Source organism: Lathamus discolor, chromosome 6, assembly GCF_037157495.1.
Source record: "Lathamus discolor isolate bLatDis1 chromosome 6, bLatDis1.hap1, whole genome shotgun sequence".
NCBI classification, from domain to species: Eukaryota; Metazoa; Chordata; class Aves; order Psittaciformes; family Psittacidae; genus Lathamus; species Lathamus discolor.
In genome coordinates this window covers 14,447,829-14,464,999 of record NC_088889.1, presented here as the reverse complement: position 1 = coordinate 14,464,999, position 17,171 = coordinate 14,447,829, and the positions used below count along the sequence as shown (strand labels likewise).

At 41.9% G+C, this 17,171-nt stretch overlaps 1 protein-coding gene across 2 annotated transcripts in view; it reads left to right on the top strand.

The window, feature by feature from the left end:
• MAP4K5 (mitogen-activated protein kinase kinase kinase kinase 5) overlaps positions 1 to 17,171 on the top strand; it is a 71,626-nt gene that overhangs the window by 13,531 nt on the left and 40,924 nt on the right. For both annotated transcript variants that reach the window (XM_065683261.1, XM_065683260.1), the window contains exon 3: positions 11,018 to 11,075. In XM_065683261.1, coding sequence (XP_065539333.1) covers positions 11,018 to 11,075 — 58 coding nt within the window. The remainder of the gene's footprint in view (positions 1 to 11,017; positions 11,076 to 17,171) is intronic.

Sequence of the window (17,171 nt, the reverse complement as noted above, 5' to 3'; positions counted from 1 at the left end):
AACAATTAGAAACAAAGAGGGAAAAAGCAAGATGGAAAATGTTATCAAGTATATTAAGATTTAAAAATATTTCTTTAAAATTCCAGTTAAATTATCAGGCCTAATTTACTGTAATACTGTAATTTCTGTAGCATGCTTATTATTTGAGCAGCATGTTTTTGGTCCATGTTTTGAAGAAAGTTGAACCAGTAAAGTGAGGAAGTCACTGGCCAAGTGCTTGAAACCAGGCTACCGAAGTGAAACCAGTGTTTAATTGCTGTAGATTAAGCTGTAGAAAAAAAATTGCTTCTTATTTTGCAGTTACATCATTTAAATGAGTGGATGACTCAAAATAGAGAAAACAATTTAAAAACAAATCAAAACAGTTTATTTTTTCTCTCCTTGATTTTGGCTAAAAATAAGGTGTGAGAGGATAAGATAGCTATAAAATCATGAAAGTTATCATCTGTAATGAAATGGCAGCATATTTTCCTCTTAGTCAGCGTAAGTGCAAAACATACTTTATACTTGACCTTTCTCATGTATCTAGCATGTTAAAAAGTTCTAATTTTCCTTGTTAAAAAATCTTACTAAAATGTCATTTCTGTTTATTTCAACAGAATTCAGGCTGTGATTTTTAATTGCCTACAAAATTAGAAATATTACTGATCACTATTTCATCATCGCAAGACATAAAATCAAGATTGTGAATAAATGTTGGGTTTTATTCTAGTAGAAACAGCAGAGCAGTAGTGCTGTCCCAGTAGTCAGAAAGAAGCAGGCACACTGCAGTATGTATACGCATCTGAAACTGAGAGGAAATTGTTATGTCTTACTCATCTTGCACCCCCGAGAAGATGAAAATTGGTACAGTACATGTGCAAACCAAAGCTTAATCCTAGGATAGGAAAAGAACTCCTCTCTCCTATTCTGAACTAATTTTCCTTCAACTTTTTTGATTTACACAGCTGCTTTTTTATTCATTCTTTCTGTTCTGAATGTTGTTTTATTTTAATAATAACAAGAAAGCGCATGGACCTATTTTCTCCATGTAGACAACTTTATGGCTTGTTCCTTTTAGTTTTGTAACTGAGTTGATCTCTGAAGAAATGAAATTTTAATTGAAATTTATTGAAATTTTAAATAAATTTGAATTTATTTTACTGAATAGCTGTGCTGGAGTTAGATTTTTCCACTTAAATCTGTGTTTTTCACCTGCACCTCTCTAGATTCTATCAGATAAATTACAGTAAGGAAAATGAATTAATATAATTTGTACCCTGGATTTGAAAGGCTTGGTACTGCAGAAAAGCCTGTGTGTGACATGAAAAGCTAGATGGGTTTGCGCAAGTACTCCATAGGTCAAAAAGCTTGCACATGTCTCAGCAATTCTTGGTAAAATAACTTCAATAAAACAAACAAAACCCCCAGCAAAATGCATACACTTGCGTATTTTGTTATGACTAATCTGAAAGTATGTGCAAAAGTATTTCTGGTGTTTTAGGAAGTTGCGTGCAGATAGTGATGGTATAAGAGCTGCAATCTTGGAACTGCAGTTTCTTCTGTTCTTTAAAATGCCAGCAGTGGTTCCTCGGTTCTGCCGTTCTGAGCAGACACATCTTGCTGTGTGTCAGTTAGCTCATGGTTGCAAAGCAGTGAAAAATTTCTTTTTCTTTGGTATCAAAAGAATAAAATTATGGTCTTAAATTTTTTAATGTAACACAAGTGGCTTAATTAAAACAAAACGCCAACAACCCCCCCCCGCGAAAAAACGCAAGGCAATCCACTGCTTCAGAAACTCTTTTCTCCTTGCCTAGAAGCCAGATATTTATTTTTTTAAGTGAAGAGACATAGATACTTCAAGTATTTTGGTTGACACATCTCTTAGCTCTTTGATCTCTAAGGAATAAATAAATTGCCCTGCAGCTGATAAAATACGTGATCTTTTGATGCTACTTGAATTTGTACCCCATAATACTGTGGGATTTTTTCCTGTGTTTTGTGGTCTGTGCATTCAGCATTGGAATAAAATAAAATTGCTTTGCACTTATTCTTCCTATATTTTGGTGAATCATAGAATCATAGAATAGTTAGGGTTGGAAAGGACCTCAGGATCATCTAGTTCCAACCCCCCTGCCATGGACAGGGACACCTCACACTAAACCATCCTACACAAGGCTTCATCCAACCTGGCCTTGAACACTGCCAGGGATGGAGCACTCACAACCTCCCTGGGCAACTGATTCCAGTGTCTCACCACCCTAACAGGAAAGAATTTCCTCCTTATATCCAATCTAAACTTCCCCTGTTTAAGTTTGAACCCATTACCCCTTGTCCTGTCACTACAGTCCCTGACAAAGAGTCCCTCCCCAGCATCCCTATAGGCCCCCTTCAGATACTGGAAGGCTGCTATGAGGTCTCCGCGCAGCCTTCTCTTCTCCAGGCTGAACAGCCCCAACTTCCTCAGCCTGTCTTAACACGGGAGGTGCTCCAGTCCCCTGATCATCCTCGTGGCCCTCCTCTGGACTTGTTCCAGCAGTTCCATGTCCTTTTTATGTTGAGGACATCAGAACTGCACACAATACTCCAGGTGAGGTCTCCTGAGAGCAGAGTAGAGGGGCAGGATCACCTCCTTCGACCTGCTGGTCACGCTGCTTTTGATGCAGCCCAGGGTACGGTTGGCTTTCTGAGCTGTGAGCGCACACTGCTGCTCATGTTCATTTTCTCATCGACCAGCACCCCCAAGTCCTTCTCCTCAGGGCCGCTCTGAATCTCTTGTATGCCCAGCCTGTGGCTGTGCCTGGGATTGCTCCGACCCAGGTGTAGGACCTTGCACTTGTCATGGTTGAACTTCATAAGGTTGGCAACAGCCCACCTTACAATAAAACAATAAAATCTTTCAAAATAATAAACCCTTGTTGTGAATGCTCCATCCCTGGCAGTGTTCAAGGCTGGATTGGACAGAGCCTTGGGTGACATGGTTTAGAGCAAGGTGTCCCTGCCCATGCAGGGGGGTTGGAACTTGATGATCTGAAGGTGTTTCCAACCCTAACTATTCTATGATTCTGTGATTCTATAAACTCCATCTTGGGTTGTAGTTTAATAATATGTTTGAAGGTATCTATCCTTTTTTCTTCTTTTTTCTTCCCTCTGTTTTTTCTACCCTGGCCCTAAAGCTGTTCGGCATCTGCTCAATTTTAAATATGTTAACAGTGTCGTGAGCCGCCTTTGATTTGTATGATCTTATGTTCAAAAATGTATATTATTTATCAGGAAAACTAGGTATTTCTCATAGCTTTCCCAAGTCATCTAATACCTATAGTTGTAACTGGAAAAGGATCTTTTCTGTTTTGGTTTTTTTTTGCTAGTGGTTTGCTCCAACTGAGTCAGAATTGGGCCTTTTTTTTTTTTTTCCTCTTTCCTCTCATGTGCTGTTTGTTTGTCTCTTTTGTGCTCCATTAGTTGCTAAATTGTACTTTTGTGGTCAGGGTCTGTTTTTAGCTGTAGCTTTTCAATTTTGGAAGGATCCTGTTCATTATTTGGTGAAGGATGATCTGCCAAGAAAATTTCAAAGGAGAGTAATCAGGCTCTATTTGGAAGCATATAGCTGACTTCTTTTGTTATTTTTTATTCTCCCTAAATAAGTGTTGTTAAGATTTGCACTGATCTTTGCTTTGTTATTATTGTTATCCTTACTGCTGTAGGTCTTTGTCCTTCAGTAGTTATTGCTGGGAATGAGAAATAAATGTTTTAATGGCTGCTAAGATCTGTAAAGCCACTTTTCTTACACAAATCCCTTCCTCTGGTTTTCTGTGCTGGAATAAAAGGAGTTGGCCTAACATCATTAATGAGCTTTTAATCCCTTATTGCTTGAGATAATTGGCCTTGGTTAAGAAAGTGTCTGAAGCCTGTGAGTGAAAGGTAGGTTTCCCTCCTCCCAATTTTCTCAGCAAGAGATAAACTATCTAAATTTCATCAACTGTCAGTAAAAGTAAATACATTTAAGCCTTATTTGCATTTTAGCTGTGCTTAGGAGTGCCAGTCACAGATCTTGCTGCATTGGGTTTCAGGTATTAATGTGGAATTTATTAAAACCCTGGTACTTCTATGTATTCTGGATTCTGCCCGTTCAATAAGGGAAACTGCAAGTGCTGTAAATGTGGAAATAGGGAGTGACAGCTGTGAAGTTTGCCCCCTGGTTTGTATCGATACGTGTTCCTCCTCTGATGGACAAGGGTTGGCGTTGTCCATCTGGGGAGTACCCACAAAATCAATATTTGTCTTTGTACAATATTCAGCTGTGATATCCAAAGTGATGGCTCTTTTAGTAGCACTGCTGCAGTATAAACTAGGTGACACAAGAAACTCAAAAATACATATAAAAAGTAAAATTAGCATATGAATCTATATTTTTGTTTTATCCGAAAAGTCATAATGGTGATGGCTGTACAAGGCTATTCTATTTTAGTGTATTGAATCTATAAAGTCTCTGTTAGGGAAATAGTTTCTGAAAGCTTCTCTGCATTTCGCTATAAAGGAGCCTGGTACTGCTCTCCGTCTCAGAAACCCAGCTGGAATGTTGCGGGGTGAGCAGTTGCTTCTGGGTCTTTCTGCCTTCTAAAAGAGAAACAGCCCTGAAAATTGAAAATCACTGTTGGGTATCCTTTTCCAGCAGCAAAGACTAGCTAGACATCTGCTTCACATGTGAGCTGCCCTGGTACACCTCAGGTGATGAATGGAGCATAATGAGAACTCGGAATGGGAAGGAGAGTTGTTTCTGTCTGGCATAAATCTCACTCCATTCAGTAAGATTTGCATTAATATTTGGCAGAGTCATCCCACTAATTTTTCTTTTTAAGCTGTCCTCTTTTGTTCCTCCTGCTACATTTTTAAGCTTCCCATAGACCTTCCTGCATGAAGGAGAAAAATGCGTTCAGCCTCTGTTATGGAGATGCTCTCAGCACCGTGCAGCATGGCCTTTATTCGGTCCAGTACTCTGTTCAGATTTTCTTAGGATGGGGTTGTGGGAAATTTTGTCTTGGTTTTGCTTTTTATATCTATCTATCTGTCTGTCTGTCTGTCTGTCTGTCTATCTATCTCAGAAAATGGGGAGGGGAAAGCCCAGCAGGACTGCAGTAATTGCACGTGTACGTATTTGGTACAGGCACCCATCTTGGAGGTAAGATACAGGTGAATGCAGGAAAAAGTACATGGGTCTTATACCACTTTTTGTGAGCCTCCTGAGGGTGCTTGTAGGATGTGCTGCCTGGTGCTCAAATAGGAATCAGCAGGCTACTTGGTCTAAAACTATAGAGCAGTAGTGGGAGCTACTGGTTTTGTCTGGAGCCCAGGCAGAGGAGCTATGCAGCCACTTTGTGGTCTGTACAGCAGTTCTCCTGCCTGTGCACTGTCCTGGCACCAAGCTCTGCTCTGAGCAAGTGTCAGCCTTTTTCTCATGCTCTGAGCAGGGTGCTGATCAGGTGAGCATTTTGGGAGGTCGTGTTCAGCAGTGAGCTATCAGAACTGCACTCTGTGCTTGGGTTAACCTTTACCTGCAATTATTCAAGGACATTTTTTCTTCAGAGCTTTCAGAGAGTTTGGTTTCTTTTACAAAAATGCTTTCCTAATGTACAGCACTGCAAAAAGTTCCGTTCTCCTTCTGTTGTAAAGGATATCAATTCTAGGCACCCAAAACAGGGATTAACTTGTTGCTTTTCAGCTGGGTTTTCTGAGAAGCATTGTGGCTATGTATTACTGACTTAATCCCCACCTATACAGTCTGGGTGTTAAACTCCCCTGGTAAAGAGATGGTGTTTCAGAAGTAGAAGCCTCTCCTTTCCATTCATTAAGAGTACTTCCAGCATTGCTGTTCTTTGCTTTAGCTGCCTGGTGGTTTTCCGCTCTGTTTACAAAGCATTTTTAAAAACTGACAGACTTAATGACATAAATCATAAGAGTAAGCAAAATTGTACAATTAATTGTGATAAACACTGGGAACACTTATTTGAACTTCTGCATTAGGATGTAATTAAAATTTTGTTATTAACCAGCAGGTCACGATCCAACAAGATCAAGTTTTTCCCTAACACATCACTTGCTGCTGCTTACTTGAGAGATAAATTGTTGTCAGATCAGAAACCTAACCCAGTCGGGCAGTTCCTGTTGGGTTTCTAAATACTGGCTCTTGCGTTCTGATTTTTATAGATGTTTGTTTGTGTGTTCACAAAAACCTCAAGCAAATGATGAAACACCCCAAACTTGTGTTAGAGTTACTGAGGCCCTCTGAGGACCTTCTGTCCTTCATGTCGGGTCTCTGTGGAGGCTGCAGCATAGTAGAAGACCCCAGAGCTGGTCTTGAGGGTTTCTCCTTATGTGCTGAGAACAACAGTGAGGAATCAGGGGCCTTGTCTGGAGAAGTCCTTCCATCACAGAAATGTCTCATGTTTATGTATGACCAGTTTGAGTGTAGGATAAAAAACTGAAGCGGTGTTACCGTGAAAGAATGCAGCTTGTTTATGGGAGCATTTATAGCATATGGGAGAGCGATACTACATGATGAAGTGAAAGACAAATCCTCATGTGGAAGAGCTCATGACCATGGCAGTTGCTTGATATTTTACTCCACAGATGGGCTGGTTGTGGTGGCATCTTCAAGATCCCATCCATTGTTTCAAGTTCTCTGTGCCCCTGCCTTCTGGTACCTAGGTACAGTAGTCTTGGTTTGTTCAAGTATCCTTATCAGTTATCTTTATTCCCCTATAATGCCCATAATATTTTGGATTCTTCTTTTTTAATCACAACTGAAGTACCTACAGTGCTTCCTGTGTGTAAGGAAGGGAACTGTTTTCATGGATTAAGAGCAGCCCAGGTGAGAGACACTTCTTTGGGTCACTTCAGTTGACTGAGACCTCTAGGCAGTGATAGATGTGAATTCAGATCTGAATTAAGGATCTGTTTGATGGCACTGTGATGAGATATGGGAAGAACAACACAGCAGAACAGGAATTTTAAAACCACATAGAGCAGGTTAGGAGTTACGAAGTTTAAGAGATTAGAAAGTAGAAAGCAGAAGAAAAAGAAATTTCAGTCGCTGGGAAGGAGGTTAGGGTACCTTTTGAAGGTATACACAGAAACTGAGAAGCGCTTGAAAGAGTAAAATGTCATGGTCACTGATGAGTGGAGCTTGGCAAGGAATTAATAAGATGGGGACGCCTTGGAGGGTTGCCACAGGAGCTGCAATTACAATTAGATTAAATGAAGACACAGCTGAACAAATGGCTCTTCTGGTGAACAGGGCTGTCAGTCCAAGACTAGAGATCAGACAAAACGTTAGGGCAAGGAGGGGATTTCATCATGGAACTTGAAAATACCAATTTGGAGGCAGGGAGAGTGGTACTGTAATCTAAATCTTCTCTTCCTCAGTGTCGAAGGGGAAAGTGGCTGGACAAAGAGACTGAGCACATAGATTCCTATGTCCAAGTGAAACGATTCTCCAATTTTTGACTATCTCACATGGCTTAGGACTGTAGATACCCTGGGGTGGAACTGTTTGGCTTGCACTCTTAAAACAGAACTGCGGAGTGCCTAACCTGTTCTGAAACCAGCCTTCTGGGTTATTTCTGGTCATTGCCTACAGAAAATGTCCTACCTAGAATGTCTTTTCTTCTGTGAATTGTTTGGGTATGCAGTGGGAAGCATTTTACACAGGGATTGCCACAGGTGTCATGTTGCATTCCACTGTCCACAACAGCATTTTGATACAGTTCCTGAGAAGAAAGCTAAGTCTCAGTGGAAAAACCTGATGACTTCTTTTGTTGTAGTATAATAAAACTCCTCAAAACCCCAGTCCTACTAATAGTGCATCTGTCGTTTTTGAGTGTGGTATTGGGACACACCACTGACATTGTGCCTGGGTTGGAAGAACATGTGTTGATCTACAGCAAGCTACACTTGTTAATTGCCAGGTCTGGATTATGTGCAGGCATCCCCTAGCAGCTGGTTGGTTTCAGCTAGTTTTGAATGAAGACTTGAAATACTGAGGAAGCTTCAGGGGACAGGAAGGGGCAGATATGTTGCTGTTGGGCTTTAAAAATGTAAACAAGTTGACTAGGAGAGCTATAATTTCTTACCTTTACTTCCATTTCCCTCTCTCCCATAAAGTAGTAGTCTCAGTAAAACAAGTTGGTACATCATTAACTCATTCTTCACATCAGGGAAATTATGAAGGGTTTTTTGTTGTTGTCATCTGTCGTCCCTCCCATCCTGTCCTGTCCCCCAATTTCATTTGGGTATTTGCAGTAAAATTTCAGTTTTGATCCATAAAGTCAGCAATGTTGATGTAGTGCATTTCTCTCCGTGACTTCCTTGATACTACAAAATCCTTTCCTAAAATAGTAGAATGATGCAAATTGTTGCCACTCATTGGAAATCAGTTGAGAATGTCTTTAACTAATGTCTCAAAATGATTAGAGGAATCCTTATGTGGCAGTTCTCACATCTAGGTGTGTTCCACAGAGAACGAGTTTTTAGCCCTCTCCTCCTTACATTTTTAATGATGTACAAGGTAACAGTAATTAATTGTTGATCAAGTTTTCAGCTGACAAAGATGTGTAAGAGAAAAGTTTAAAAAACAAGAGTTAGAGCAGAGGGAGGTGTGTGTACCTGTGTAAAGCTGGTGCTTCTGAGATGAAGGAACAAAAGCCATCAGTGACATTTGTGGGCAGGTGACGTCTCTTGGAAAGCAGTTTGGGTCATTTGCAGCATGTCTGCAATACGACTGTCTAGACTGAAGATCTAATACAGTTCCTGTATCTGTGAGCATCCAGACATGGATGAAATACTCAGAATTTTTGCCTTTTATGCTTGCATGATAGGAGTTAATTAGTGTGTGTGGTCTTGGTGTCATCAACTCAAGAATGTGTTCAGTTGGAAAATTATACTGTAGAACCAGAAAACCAGTCTTCGGGCAAGTGGTTCAGATAACTTGATGTATTTAGTTCATAAATACCAACTTGGTGGAGAGATTTGTATTCCAGCAAAGTTTAATGGTTGAAACCCAAAATAGCCCATGTCCAGGCTATAGATTATATGCAAGAACTTAATGGTAATATCAGGAAGCAGCAGGATGCAATTTGGTCAGTCTCTATGGCCTATCAAGTGTGAGAGCTGAGAGCCAGTAATTGCAGTGATCTCTTCTGGCCTCAACCTTTAAATCCCTGCCAAGCAGTCTGTGTACCAAAGACCTTTGGCAGACTACATCCATTCCTTCAGGCTCCAGCATAACGGTAGCAGTGGCAGTTATTGCTTATATGGAAAAGGAAGAAATATATCTGTAAGGAATACAGTCTTTGTACTAAAGAAATGAAGCTCATCTTCTGGAAACTGTGCACTCTCCTTTATCAGAACAGTTAAGCTGCTTGTGAATAGAAGCATGGATAGTGGAGGTTCTCTGGGTTCACCAAGGTAGAGTATGTGCTTGGTCCCTTACAGTAACAAATGTGTTTCATGATGGTATTGTCAGGTGTAGCAGTACCAGAGAGGTCCTAATCCTTTGCCCATGCTCGGATCCATGCTTCTTCTGGATGTTGAAGGATACTGATGATTTTGCCATGGTCTAAAAACACTTCTAGTAGGAAGGTACTTTAAGAAGTGGTGAAGGTGTCCTTTTTAGTTAGCAGATTTCTGTTTCTGTGTTCAGTGATTTGGTCTGTTGCTTCAAGTGTCTGCTTTTATTATACGGTTGTTTCAGGTTTTCTTTGACTTCAGTTGAGTCATAGTTGTGTCTTTGGCATGCATTTTGACACTCATCTCTTGGCTGAGCACTACAGGACTTTGAAAGGCCAGTTACTGTTGGTGTTGGTTTGCTTTTTCCTGGCTGGAAAGCCTTTCCTGATTTGTAAGCTTGACTAAGTGTTGACAAAACTGAGGGGTTCATCTTTCAGGTTCTTGCTTTACCTGTTGTTAAATTAAGATGACTTCTTGTTCATACACAAGAGTGGTTTGTTCTGTAGTGGCTTCCTTCACTTCAGTCCTCAGGGTCGAATTTGGTTTGCATCCTTAAGTAACTGCCCATAATCAGTTTCACCTAACCCAGTTTTCTCTTGGTTTTCTATAATCCACCTCTTAACCAGATCTCATACATTCAGAAGACTCTGCATGTTTGTCAGGGTGAGAATGAAAGAGTTTGGTTTAGAGTCCTGTAACTCCTAGATGATCAGGAAAAGGGGAATGCCACGGTGCCTAATTAGATCGAGTTGTATAATGCAGTTTAGCTCTGGTGATGATGCCCAAGTGATTTAAAGCTCATTTTACTAGAGTTACAAGTGTTAATGAAATCCCCTCTTTAAACTTTCTGAATCTGAGGTTCCTGTAACATTTCCCTCCAGAACTGAATTCTCAGTGTGAAACTTAGAGTGTGCCCAGAGAGGACAGCATACCCTGTCAGTGCTTCATTGGAGCTCCTTACCCCTTATTCTAGAGGGTCATGGGGACTACTTGCCTCTGTCAGGGTCTGCTGGAAGGAGTTTGTTTTCAGAGTTAAGCTGTTCTCAGGGAGCTGTGAGTCATCCATGCTGCATCTGCAGTGATTCTCACTGCCCCTCCACCTACCTGTTCCACTTTCAGAGCACACTGAGGTTTAGCACCAGGAGATGGGTGGTTGTGCATTGCATGCTCCATGCTCTGACAGTCTGTGTTGCTGCATGGTGCTTTTGTACCACCTCAGCGAGCACAGATGGCAGTAACTTCTCAGTTTCAATATCCCTTAAAAATGGTCTTTGAGAGGCATGAACTCCAATTTGCTGGCAGGTGTCTGAGTTTTTTTAAAACCTCAAACTCTCACTAACACTACCACAGCTCCAGCTGGGTCAGTACAGTGCTAGTACCAAAACCAGACAATCCTCACACAGGTTGCTCTCACCTAATTGCATTGTGCCATACGTGTAACACATGACATCATAACGTATCTTTTCACAGTTTGTAAGACTCTGTGAGGTGTCTTTGCAGTGTGATTAAATATGTTTTAACTCTCTTATTTCAGGCTAGAAATCTTCATACAGGAGAACTGGCTGCTGTAAAAATAATCAAGTTAGAGCCTGGTAAGTTTTACATTCTTTCCTGTATTTTTGAATTGCATTTTCATTTTTTCCATATGTTTATTTTCACATGGCTGTGAAGCTCCAGACAAAAGAGTGTTTGGGTTTTTCTGTAGTTTCAGTGGTTAGATGACAGGAAGCACTGCAGGATGTACCATTACTTTTGGCTATGTCCTGCTGCCCATTTCCTTGTTTGGTCTTATCTGCCTTATCGATTGTTGCATAAAAAGATGTTGTAGTTGCAGTGTGTTGTTTGTACAAAGAGAAGATTAAGAACAGATGGTAAATTGTGAGCTCTGAAGCAGTAGGCAGTTGTGTGACTTGAAAGGGGGGAGGGACCAGCTAATGGTGCTGCTGCCCACCAAAGATGCACTGTGAAAAACAGAGCCCTGTGCTTTGTAATGTGCCATCTTTCCTCTAACCTGAGCTGAGGAAGGAGAATGGCTCATGCTATCATTTCCCCATGCATAGAATCACAGAATCATAGAATAGTTAGGGTTGGAAAGGACCTCAAGATCATCTAGTTCCAACCCCCCTGCCATGGGCAGGGACACCTCACATTAAACCATCCCACCCAAGGCTTCGTCTAACCTGGCCTGGAACACTGCGAGGGATGGGGCATTCACAACCTCTCTGGGCAACCCATTCCAGTGCCTCACCACCCTAACAGGAAAGAATTTCCTCCTTATCTCCAATCTAAACTTCCCCTGTTTAAGTTTTAACCCGTTACCCCTTGTCCTGTCACTACAGTCCCTGATGAAGAGTCCCTCCCCAGCATCCCTATAGCCCCCCTTCAGGTACTGGAAGGCTGCTATGAGGTCTCCACGCAGCCTTCTCTTCTCCAGGCTGAACAGCCCCAACTTCCTCAGCCCGTCTTAATACGGGAGGTACTCCAGTCCCCTGATCATCCTTGTGGCCCTCCTCTGGACTTGTTCCAACAGTTCCATGTTCTTTTTATGTTAATTCTAAAAGCAGGAGATGCTCACTTGCTGCTCAAGAGATTTGCTGAGCAGAAGCCTAATCTGAGTCCATGTTCCATCCCTGAAAGTGTTCAAGGCCAGGCTGGACAAGGTTTTAAGCATCCTGGTCTAGTGGAAAGTGTCCCTGCCCATGGCAGGGGGTTGGAACTGGGTGATGTTTAAAGTCCCTTCCAGTCCAAACTATTCTGTGATTTTATAGAGAGTTGAAACCAGAAATTGTCCTCAGTAAAGATGAGGAGAGGAGCTTTTTACCTCCTCAGTTGTTAACTCCATCCCACCTGAGGATTTTGTATTTGTTCAAAGAAATAATCTCTCATTACTTGGTTACTGGCATACCTTTCAAATCCCTCCTTAGTGTAGTCATCTTCTGTGTCTCTTTCCCATTTTAGTGTCTCTCTGGTAGTGGTTTGCTGTGCTGCGTCTGTTCAGGATCCTGTCTCCCAAGCACAGGCTCCCCCTGTGAATGCTTGCCCTTGCATGAGTGCTTGTGGACTGACACCTGAAGCCTATGAAGCGATTAAGAGACAGTAAGAAAGCAGTAGAATTTATGGAGACACAATGAGATAGTTTCCATGACTGGAATGTTGCAGGGAATAAATACAGACTATTTAAGCAGGAAAATGGAGGAGAATCTATAAAGACGTGATGTAGGAGAGGGTGGCAGAGTGGTTTTTAGTCTCGGGATACGAAGGCTGAGGAGGTGTCTAACCACTGTCCTCCATGGTGGACTGGCAATAGGAGCTGCAGCCAGACTCTCATCAGGAGTGCCCAGTGAAGAAGGGATGAGAGTTAATCAGTACAGTCTGCACTGAGGGAGAGTCCAGCTGGATGTGGGGAAAACTCTTCACAAGGAGAGCATTTGTGCTCTGCGGCAGGGCCCAGTGAGGTGGTGGCATCTCCATCCTTGAAGATTTTCTGAAGTTGCCTGGGCAAGGCCTTGAGCAATGTGACCTGACTCTGTGGTTAGTCCTGCTTGGAGCAGAAAGTTGGACCAGAGACCTCTGGAAGTCCCTGCCAACCTCTCTTCTGCGGTTTGGGGTTTTGATGACCAGCACTGAAATGTCTCAAATCCCTGAATACCAGCATCTATTCATGTTTAAAAGACTGTCCTTTCAGTGGGGAGCTCAGTGTCAGTGCACGGCTAGCAGGTGAAGTGGATGTGCTGCCTTCCTCTTTCTGGCTTAGGAAAATACGTTTTCATTTGCTTGCCTTTGCTTGGTTCTGTTCAGTCACTTGGGAAGAGAGGCATCATGGGTTTGCTGATATCTGTAGGTCCTTGATAAGTAGAAAGGCTGCCCTTTCTCCTCCCAGTCTCTCCAAATGTGTATCACTAAGGAGCTGAGCCCTGAGAGATGGCTCTGCCCATCCTACTGTTGTATTTTGTAGTTCTTCCAGCTTTCTGTTAAATGCAAGCTAGCAGAGCTTTACAAATTCTAGAGGGCTTACCCAATACATCTGACCAGCTTCTCTCCCATTGAGGACTCTACAGCCAGTGAGTGGTGTATTGGAGATTGATTGGAGAGTCAGTCTTAGAAACTGAGTAATTTAAAATGTTTATGAATAAAGATTCAGAGAAGACTGCTTTTAAATAGCAGTAAGTGTTCATTTTTCATAAAATTTTAGTGTTCTTCGGCTGACTTTTAGGCCAGTTAATTTTTTCTGACATGTCCGTTATCCTTGAATAATTTTCAAACCTTTGACAGGAGGATCAATGCTTAATGCCATGTACCTCACCCCGTATTTCCTGGTTGTGAAATCCCAGATGGAAACTTTGAGGGAAGAGTGGTAATGTCTTTACAGTTGGGGGGTTTTGTCTTCCAAAAAATCCTTAATGTTTGTCAAGAGTCTTGATGGAATTTCTCAATTATATTTTGTTTGCCATTTCAGCCATTTTGAAATGGGCAAGCAGCTGCATGTGAATTTGGCTTAACTCGCCAAAGTAGTTTTTACCATAAGGGCTGGGAATATCTCTAAAATGGAGTGCTTTTGTGGCTTCTTCCTACCTCTTCTTTTCTTCCTTTCAAGCTAGATTATCCGGGAGACTGGAGTGCTGGGAGAGGAAGGCAGTGGGAGTCCCCATCTGTCATGTGGTTAGAGAATACGGGGAAAGAGTTCAGTTTGTCTTACTTACCATGAAGACCAGCAGTTCCATCTCCCTCCTCATGGGGTGTTGGTTTTCCTATTAAAGTCTAAGGCATTCCAAGGGTTTTTTTCTGCTGAAACTTCTCATTTACTTTTTGCTTTTAGCGTAAATTACACATGAATGGATTTAGACAACACGTGAGACTGACTCTGTGGCCTTGGTGTGCATGATAACGGCCAGTTGCTTTTTTAAAGCAAATTAAATTCATTTGGAGTTTCCCACATCCAAGAAATACATGTTATCCTCTGGACTGCATGATGTAAGTTTCCCCATAAGCCTAGATGTTAATTTCCAAGCCCTTTTTAGATTTTTATTTTTTTGGTATTTTATTTTTAACAGTTTAAAGTTTCTGTAATCTGATTATTTTTTTTTTCAGTTGGAGAAATTTGAAAAATTCTAGTGAATAAATGAGAAGAAAGGCTCAGCTCGATCCTTTAGCTTTTCTTTTCCTTCTTGGAGTTTCCACTGAAGTGTAAAGAAGCAGCCTAGCTGGTGGTACCACTGCTTCCATTGTAGCTCTGATCTTCCAGAGTCAGTCAGATCTTACGCAAATTCAGCTTCATGCGCATACTGTAGTTCAGATGTCAGTGGCTGTGGCTCAGTGAGCGGATGGCAGGCTCTGAGCAACAAGGAAATGCGGTTTTCTCTGCCAGATCTGTATGAAGTTGTGATTACAGAGGTACAAAAAGCAACTGTGCAAAGCTGTGAGAGAGAAAAATACATGAAAGACTTAAGTACAAAGATCCCATCTATGACTGAGAGGTTTTCCTGAGTGATAATTCTCTGGGGGAGGGGAGGGTGTTTGTGGGTAGCATCCCTATGTGATCTATTTTTATATACTTCTTGGCATCCTCTGTTGGAGATGGGATGCAGGGCTGAAGGGCCCTGTACCTGACTCAGTACAGGGTTAACTTCTAATTCTGGTTGGTTCTGTGATCTACTTCACTGCGTGGCCAAAGATGTTTTTGTTGAAGGTAGAAGGTAGAAGAAGTGTAGGGTGGCTCAGTGGAGAAGCTAAAACCACTGCCTTTGGGTGACTGTGGCTATTAACCTTACCAAACCAGGGCTGGTTTTATATATGTGGATTGCAGTGATAAGACTAATTGGGCACTATTAAATGCAGTCGAAACCACAGCGGGGATCCCTCAGCCCCTGCTTGGCAGTGTGTGAAACACTGAGGCTACTGCTTGGGCAGTGGTGTTGGGGAGGGTGAACCGCAGCTGAGTTTATCTCCCAGCAGGTCTATGATAGGACAGAGCAATGCTTTAATGGCAGAAAAGGGATGGTATTAACCTATTGCTAATGTAGTGAGAGGCTTCCTCAAGTGTCTGTGTCACTGCACCTGATCCTAATGAAGTAGGTGTGTTTTTATTGTGAATTTGAAGAACTGCTTTGAAAACTGAACTGGAGCAGAGGCCAAATCTTCTGCTGTTAGAGCTGAGGGAAGAGCAGGAACCGTTGGGCGCTGAGCAGCCTCTGCCTTTGATTGGTGCCACGTAGGAAAGTGAAAAACTACAAGACTGCCCCAAAGTCACCACTACTGAGAACACCATTTTAATTAGCACTCATGACCATGTCTTACATGTTTCATCATGTTGTTGGTCTGACTTGCCATGGGAAAGTGATTTCTTCTATTTTGTTGTTTGTTGGGTTTTTTTAACATCCTTTTCTAAATGTTGCCAACCTGATCTCCATCCATAGCATGTACACCCACAGCCTCTTGGCAGAGATCTTTTTGGGCATTTGTTTTGTTTTTTAAGGAAGATTTACAGCATTTGTTTATCTCTGGGATGTCTACTGCCTCGGCAGGGTGACTGGACTGAGCAGCAGCTTGCTGTCTTTGCAGGAAGACATGGCTGCTCAGAATCTCCCAGATTTAAAAGCAAACAAATAAAGAAAATCAGCTGCTCCCTTCTTCAGTGTTTTGACTAATTTTAAGGGGTTTGAATAGCTTTGTAGGACTGTGCTTGCAGAGCACCATCAATTCCTGGAACAGGCCAGTGTCAGAAGCTGTTGCAGCTGGCCGTGGTGGACCCCTGGGGAGGGCAGCCCCCCAGAGTACCAGCACAAGCTCCTATCAGACCATAGGGCACAACTAGGAAAAGATTAGTAATAAAATTATTAAGTTAATCACCAGAGAAATTGCCTTGTGAGTTCTATACATCCTCTGGAGAAGAGGAGGCTTATAGATGGGACTTAATTAGCAGATAAAATTTATAAGAGCTCCAGACTCAACACTTGATTAATATATAGATGGGGAATTGGAAGCTGAAGACAAAAGACTCTGAAGTGAAGAGTGCCCAGGGGAGGTGAGAAATATGTTGAATTAAAGCTGCAAGAAACTGCATACAGTGAGAAGGCAGTGTTTTGGGAGGCCTAGCAAAACTGCTGACACGGTTGGGTGAACTGTGGGGTTTTTATGTTACTCCATCATCCACTGCAGGTAGCGAGTGAGTTGGCAGGCAAGAAGACTCCAACCTACAGCCGAGACCCCAAAGTGAATATGTATTTTATTTCATCTGCTATTACCTTTCTTTGCCTCTCCTCCAGACAAAGGAAATAAACTCTCTACTTAGAAGGCTACTGTCATTAATTTATTTGGATTTTGGGGGAGTATGCTAGATCTGCTACCACAGTTACCTAAGCTGTGCTGCTAGAATCAAAATAGACAGTGTTTTTCACTTTTTTTTTTGGCATAGACTTTGGAGAGCATTAGGCAAAAGTATTATGGCATGCTAATGACATTTCCCAGCATTCACTGAGTACAAATGCTTCAAATAATTTGGGAGCCAATTCTATTTCAGAAACTAATCCAACTGTACTCAGCAGCAGAGAAGCCAAAACCATCTGGAACACTAAAGCCACTTCCTTCTATGGGTTTAGCAGATGAATTGAGAAGGGAGTCGATACAAAGAGGTAGCTATTTGCCAGTGTAGTTTTCTGCCACAGAACTTTCTCCCTGGGAAAATGTAATAA